Source organism: Danio aesculapii, chromosome 16 (assembly GCF_903798145.1).
Source record: "Danio aesculapii chromosome 16, fDanAes4.1, whole genome shotgun sequence".
Classification (NCBI taxonomy): domain Eukaryota; kingdom Metazoa; phylum Chordata; class Actinopteri; order Cypriniformes; family Danionidae; genus Danio; species Danio aesculapii.
The window spans coordinates 18,605,604-18,613,597 of NC_079450.1; the positions used below are offsets into that span (position 1 = coordinate 18,605,604).

The 7,994-nt window shown below is 30.4% G+C and overlaps 1 protein-coding gene across 1 annotated transcript in view; it reads left to right on the forward strand.

Annotated features, from left to right (window-relative positions):
• The window catches only part of cdc42se1 (CDC42 small effector 1), a 23,821-nt gene extending 16,453 nt beyond the window's left edge, over positions 1–7,368 (forward strand). The window contains exons 4-5 of the mRNA XM_056475193.1: positions 2,323–2,402; positions 2,490–7,368. Of these exons, the coding sequence (XP_056331168.1) occupies positions 2,323–2,391 (69 nt within the window). The 3' untranslated portion in view covers positions 2,392–2,402; positions 2,490–7,368. The remainder of the gene's footprint in view (positions 1–2,322; positions 2,403–2,489) is intronic.
• Positions 7,369–7,994: the final 626 nt, after the last annotated feature.

Below are 7,994 nucleotides of genomic sequence, written 5' to 3' on the forward strand. Positions count from 1 at the left end.
GATGACAGCTTTCATTGTTGTGTGAACTTTTCTCTTTAAGTAGTTTGATTAAAGCAGAGGCTGGAGTTGTAAACAATACAGCACTGATAGCTGAGACTGTAGTGATAAGTGCTGTTGGATGATATCAGTCTTTCACAGTCTGATGTGTTGAACAGGGGATTGAGCTGCTGAATTGTCCCATGTGATTCTGCTCTTTTGTGCTGGGTTGTTGTGAATTGTGTATTGAGAGAGCCAGAGAAATGGACTTCCTCCTCCACCTTCTCTACTTGTGCTCTGTTTTTCAGACACATGATGTAACAAGGGGTGTGTGTGTGTGTGTGAGTGAGAGAGAGAAATGGGCTTGTTGTTGCATGAAGGATGCCGTTTTGGTCAGCTCCACCTATTGAAGTGTGAATTGGTTTCAGAGTTTATGCATTATGCAGCATTAATGTACAGTGAGTCTGTCAGTGTATGAACAGTGTTTCATATATAGAGCAGAGATAAGCAAAGATGCCACTCATTTACAAAGGGTCCAATAATAAAAATAAAAAAAACACAATTAATAATAATATTAATTGAAACCAACAATAAATAGTAATAATAATAATAAACAGTAAATAATAACTAAAAACTACAATTACTGCTAATAATTGTTGTTGTTGTTGTTGTTATTATTATTATTAATATCGTTTTAAATTATTATTAAAATCAACTTGTTGTTGTTGTCATTATTATTATTATTATTATTATTATTATTATTATTATTATTATTATTATTATTATTATTATAAATAATAATATAAACAAATAACAATAATTAAAAACAACAATTACTACTACTACTACTAATAATAATAATAATAATAATAATAATATTAATAACAATAATAAAAATAATAATAATTTAAAACAACAATCTATAATTAAAAACAACAATATTAATAATAATAATAAAAACAACAATTATTAATAATAATAAGTAAAAACAACAATATTAATAATAATAATAAACAAAACAAATAATAGTAATAATAAATAAACAACAACTATTCTTCTTCTGCTTAATAATATCAATAATAATAATAATAATAATAACAATAATAATCATAATATTAATAATTAATACAACTATTATTATTATTATTGTTATTATTTATAATAATAATAATAATAATAATAATAATAATAATAATAATAAAGCCACCAATTAATAATAATAGTAATAATAATAATAATAATAATAATTATTATTATTATTATTATTATTATTATTATTATTATTAATACAACAGTTATTATTATTATTATTATTATTTATTAATAATAATAATAATAACTTGTATTATTAATAATAATAATAATAATAATAATACAAATATTTAATTTTTTAAATAATAATAATGATGATAATAATAATAATAATAATAATAATATAGTTTTAATAATAATAATAATTTAAAAGCATAGTTATATTGATTACAATTATAATAATAACTATGTAAAATATTATTACCATATAATACTGCATAGGTATGTATAATATATTTTGCTTATAGCACTATAATTGTATTTTTTTCCCCTTTTGAATTTATGTTAATTGCAATTATGAAAGCAACAAAAATAATCATAATTTTTTGCAAAACAAGAATTTCTTACTCATTTAATAATGAAATTTAAGTAATTATAGCAAACATTTTGTCATAGTATAATGTAGTAATAACATTATTAATAGGTTTACAAATAACACAAGTAAAGTATTTTGTATTTACTTATTTTTGTTAGGTTGATTTTTATTAATATTCTTTGATGTTTTTTTTAATATAATGAGTTAATAGGTTAAAGTAATTATGGTGATAGTAAGAACATAATATCTAATAAATCTTTATATTTAATATCCTGTCAATACTTGAATTTTTATAATTTAGAACTTCTTTTTAGATTTTATATTAAATAAAAAATTAGATTTATTATAACATGAACTCGATGATGATGTTGTTGTTGTTATTTTACCTTTTATTGTTAGCATAATTGAATGCTTTCTCTCTCTACTAATATCCGCCATTTTTCTTAATGTTTGGAATCTATTGGAATGACATTTTTTTGCAGCTTATTTTCAATAAATGCTCTGTTATTTGACCCAGGAAACGCTTTTGAGTTGCAACGTTAGTCTTTGCTAGAATATCAGATTCCTTCACCTCAAAACATCACAAGCAGCCATCACGTTCTCCTTTGTGACCTCCTTTAAAACTTCTAAATCACACTTGTTTGTTAACCCGGACATTTTCTTAATAATCATGTATAATTTCCATGCCCGTAATCTGATCGTTTCACTTCCTCTTGCAGTCCGGCCCGATAAAGGAACAAATGAGATCCAAAGTGCCTCACGCCAATGGACGAAACAGCCTGTTATAGCCTCTTTACCTGTGAGTACCAACACACACACACACACCTCTTCCTCTATTTACCAATACTTCATCACACACTAGGATTGACTTTCATTTCCTCCCTAGGATGTTTTTAATTTCTTACCCAAAGTATCCCTCAGCCTAAACGCAGCACTGTACCAAATGAGGACAACGCAAGCAGATTTTCAATACAAACTAATTGACAACCTCCAAATATTGCTGCAGCTACAACAAGGTTTGTGTTTTGGATCCTCTGGGATGATTCAGAAGAGACGGAGGTTTGTCCCCTGTAAACTAAGACTGTTATTGAATTTCATTGGATTGTATGCGAGTGTGAATGTGCTTGTGTGTGTTTGAGACACCGGCTGTGCTTGCGATGGAATAGGCTCTTATCTTTGACTGCCTTCCTAAAAGTTATAACTGGCATGTTTGTCGTTGATAAGGATGTGTGCAAATGTGTGTTTGTTTTGTAATGGAAATGTATGCGCACCTTTACCATTACAGTGTCTCCAACTGCTTGTCGTTAAAGGGATAGTTCACGCCAACATTAAAATTTGCTGTCAGCTTTTTTGCCTTCAGGTTATCTGAGATGTAGGTGACACTTTCTTTTTTTTCTTTTTTTTTTTTTTGACTGTGGTCTTTGGGAATTTTATAAAATGCACTTTGAGTTGGAAATCATATACAAGTAAAGCGATTAAAAAAACTGAACATTGTTTACAATATTACCTTAAATGCATGACCTTAGCAAACAATCCTGAGCATGTTCGGCTTCAGAAGATCTTAATGTGTAGTTATGAATCACAAGCATAACTTTATATATATTTAATAGGGAAAATGAATAGTTCAAATGCATAAACCAAAGTGTCGTCAGAAATTTAATCCTAAAATAAGCATTTTCCCTTCGCTTCCTGTGTTTCTGATCAGATATTTCACCTTTAAAGCCAATGAAAATAATCTATTGTTTGCCAAAGGCTAAATATTAGAGAAAGTCTACGATCTGTTTATTTGAGTAGAGGCAAAACGACACTAAACTGAACATCTTTTGCGATATTACCTTAAATGCATAACCTCAGCAAACAATCCTGAGCATGTTTGGCTTCAGAAGATCTCAATATAGTTATGAACCACAGACATACGTTTATTTAGTTTTGATTAATCTATATGAAGAGTTCGAATGCAAAACTCTAAGTGTCATCTAAAATTTAATCCTAAAATTAGCATTTTTCCCTCAGCCTCCTGTGTTTATGGTCAGATATTTCACTTTAAAGGCAGTGAAAATAACCTATTGTTTGTAAAACTACAAGAAACTGAACATCATTTACAATATTACCGTAAATGCATAACCTCAGCAAACAATCCTGAGCATGTTCGGCTTCAGAAGATCTTAATATGTAGTTATGAATCCTGATTATAACTTTTATTATTCCCTAATAAATATATAGAGAGTTCAAATGCATAAACCTAAGCATCGTCTGAAATTTATTCTTAAAATTAGTATTTTTCCCTCCACCTCCTGTGTTTCTGATCAGATATTTCACCTTAAATCCAACAAAAATAATCTATTGTTTGCCAAAGCCTAAGTATTAGAGAGAGTCAACAATCTGTTTATCTGAGTAGAGGCAAAACGACAAGAAACTGAACATAATTTACAACATTACCTTAAATGCATAACCTCAGCAAACAATCCTGAGCATGTTTTGCTTCAGAAGATCACAATGTGTACTTATGAACCACAGACATACGTTTATTTAGTTTTGATTAATCTATATGAAGAGTTAGAATGCAAAAACCTGTGTCATCTTAAATTTAATCCTAAAATTAGCATTTTTCCCTTCAGCCTCCTTTGATTATGGTCAGTATTTCACCTTAAAAGCAATGAAAATAACCTATTGTTTGCCATAAAAGTGAAATTACAGAACCTACACATATAGGAGCCTAAGAAAACTGGCCATTTTAGAAGAGAATTTCAGATGGAGGTTTTTGCATCTAAACTCTTCATGTAATGTAGTCTTGGATGGCCTGAGGACATCTGAATTTACAGCAATTGTTTATTTTTGGCAGAATTATTTCTTTAACAGTTGCACAATTTTTTGCTGATTGATGTATGATTATTAAAAAAGCCCCTCTGGTATGTGTATAGTGGGTAGATATAGTGTGATGTTTTAGTTTTCTTTCTTTTTTTTTAACTTTGCATTAATAAACCAAACACATTTACTTTATAACTCTAAAGAAATGGATACCAAACAAACATGACCCAATACTCATCATTTACTCACTTTTAAGTTGTTCCAAAATCAGATGTTTTATTTTTTTCATGCAGGACATGACGTGGTGCCTTTTGTATGTTGTAGTCCATGTTTTTTTTTTTAGTTCTACATTTGCTAAAGTTTAAGACATTTATTCTCTAATAATCGCTCATTCAAGTCAGCTGTTAGTTAAAAAGTTCATGTGACAGGACTGCTGAATTAGGGAAAATAATCTTATGGCTTCAGCTAAATTACTTTATTTTTGTCGGCCATATTTGGTTTAAATAACAAACTAGGAAAAAAAGAGAGATTTTCTTACTTTGTCTTGTTTCTAGTTAAAATATCCAAAACTATTTTAATCAAGAAACAGAAGTGTTATCTTGTTTGCAGGAAGTCAAATTTAAGTCAGTTTTTCCTTCTAACAAGCACAATAATCTGCCAGTTTGATGAGCAAAATGTTCTTGTTTTCAGTTAATTTTGCTCACCCCACTTCCAGATATCTATTGCTTGTTTAAAATTAAGTCAATTTGACAGTTCCAAGTTACAATGGCTTCACTTACGTAGTTTTTAAGAAAAGCCAACTTGTTACTTACGCAAGTAAACCAATTGCCTTAAAAGCAACTACACTGGAGATATTTTTGCTGCTTAAAACTAGTTTAAAATGAGCTGAATCAACACAATTGAGGTTTTTTTGGACAACTTCATTTTTTTTTTTTTTTTACAAATTTAAGTTGACTAAACATAAGACAATTAAGTTAATATAATCGATTGGTTTTGAGATAACACGAAGAAATCATGTGGAATCCAGCATTTTTTTTTCAGTGTAATCACTTTTTACAGTGTATGCCTGTCTTGTTTTCAGAAAAAAATAAACAAGTAACAGAAGTATTAATTTTGACTTCGTGTAAACAAGATAAGTCAGTTTTTCCTCCTAACATGCCAGTTTGATGAGCAAAATGATCTTGGTTTCAGTTTATTTTGCTCACCCAACTTCCAAATTATATTGCTTGTTTTAAGGAAAAACGCTTAATTTAACTGTAAAAATAGATGTTAACTTAATTTTTATAAAAATGCCAATTTTACACACTTTTTAAAAATAAAGTTATGTCAATTTGACAGTTCCAAGTTACAATGGGTTCACTAGTTTTTAAGTGAACTTGTTACTTACGCAAGTAAACCAATTGCCTTAAAAGCAACTACACTCAAAGATATTTTTGCTGCTTGTTCATATCACTTGTTTAAAATGAGCTGAATCAACACAATTCTTGAGTTTTTTTGGGGACAACTTAATTATCTTATGTTTAATCAACTTGAATTAAGTTAACTTAATCCATTTGTGTTGCGATAACATGAAGGAATCATGTGGAACCCAGCATTTTTCAGTGTGATCGCTTTTTACAGTGTGTGACTGTCTTGTTTTCAGAAAAAAATAAACCTACACCGTAAAAAAAAAGTTGACTCAACTAAAAATTGTAAGGCAACTCGCTGTAGAGCTTTTTTTTTTTTTTTTTTTTTTGTTGACTCAACTTAAATCAAGTGCTGTGCTTGGGTTGAAAGTTGAATCAAACCAAAAAAGTCCTGCAGCAAGTTGACTTACAATTGAGTTAAGTCCATTTTTCTTTTTTCTTTTTTTTTTTTTTTTAAAGAGTAGAAAAAGCTGCTTGATTCTCAGTAATTGTTCGATCTTTTCACTAGAAATGAGACAAAACCTCTTAAGAGAAACACTTTTTTTAAAGTGGATTATTTAAAATTAAATTTCTTACTTCTCCATCCATAAATATTATCAGCATTTAATTTTGGAACAGTGTTCGGTTGAGTAAATGAGTTTCATGTTCAGGTGATTTGTTCTTTTAAACCCTAAGTATTAGAGAAAGTCTGCTATCTGTTTATCAGAGCGGAGACTTTGAGCGGCGGATAAGAGTCGGGCTGTGTGCCAGCAGAGAGAGAGCGAGAGAGAGCGAGAGAGACTGCCCTTTGTCATTTAAACATCACATTATTCTCACTTTCACACGTCAAGCTCCACCCGACACAAGCTGAACACACACACACTCTCTCTGTTTCCAGTCTTCACACAACACCAGCGTTAAATCCCTCACACACACACACACACACTTTCTATACTCTGTACTTTATTTCTGAATTCCTCTGTGTTGCACAATGTTAGGCTGATGTGATGTTGTTTGCTTGTGATTGTGATGTTTTATTTGAAACCCAGACTGTACTTTGGATCTTTGCTGTAATTTGTTAGCAAATGTTATAGGATGGGGGAAAACGAAGCTTTCAGAATGTGCATGTTGCTGTAGGAATCTAATGTTTGACTGTATTTTTTAAATCTTTTTTGGTGTGTGTGTGTAAATGCATTTCATTCTTAGCTGAGAGTGTGTAGAGGAACATGCAGATTTTTGCAACTCAGCCAAAGACCTCAGCAGCTCCTTTAACTTAATTATACGCGTTGCTTACAGATTTGTTCACTTGTGTTTCGTTTGTGTGACTGTGTGCTTGAGTGTCTGTCTTGCTTTTTAAAGCCGTGATGTTTGTGCGACGCACTCATTTGGCTCATTTTTGATACTTCTCTTTTATTCTGTTTTTATATTTTAGTCTGTTAGTCGAACTGATTGATTGTGATCAAATGGGAGCAGTAATAGTGTGTTCTGTTCATACGGCACGGTGTTATGTTGATGCATCCTTTATTTTTGTTGTTGTGCTTTTGATTTGTAACAATACAGTTGTACAATGAACAGTCTGTTTGTGTCTTATTCACACACAACAGGGCTTCACACTCTTGAGGAGTCGACCTTGTTCATTCTTAACTCAACCCATGCTTGAAATAAACTCTTATTTCATCATTTATAGAGGAATTATAGTCAATCCAGGGTGTTTGTAAGCTGTTCTTTTCACACTGCACACTCCTAAAGCATAATATTAGTCATTATTTGCATATTTATGGTATTGTCAGTGTCATTGATTGGGTCAATTTTGGTAAATGGCTGAATTTTAAATAATAGACTATGAAATTGTAGAATTGTTCAAACTACGTATTTAAAATGAGCTGAAACAACACTTTTTTGTGTTCAGTAACATAGTTTTTACAAACTTAAAGGGATTGAACATAAAATTAAGTGAACTTAATTCCTTTATGTTGTCCCAAAACAAATCGATTGTGTTAAATCCTTTAATTGATGTGGTTTCCATCACTATATTGATCACAATATTTGGTATGTGTGTAACGATTGTTGACCTCAGCATTGTGTTTTTCGCAATTGTCACTAACTCAAAGTAATGGCACCTTCCAAAAGTGCTTCTCAGTGTTTCTTTATTCTGAGAAACAAATCAAATCACATGAAACACGGGGCAGTATACTTCA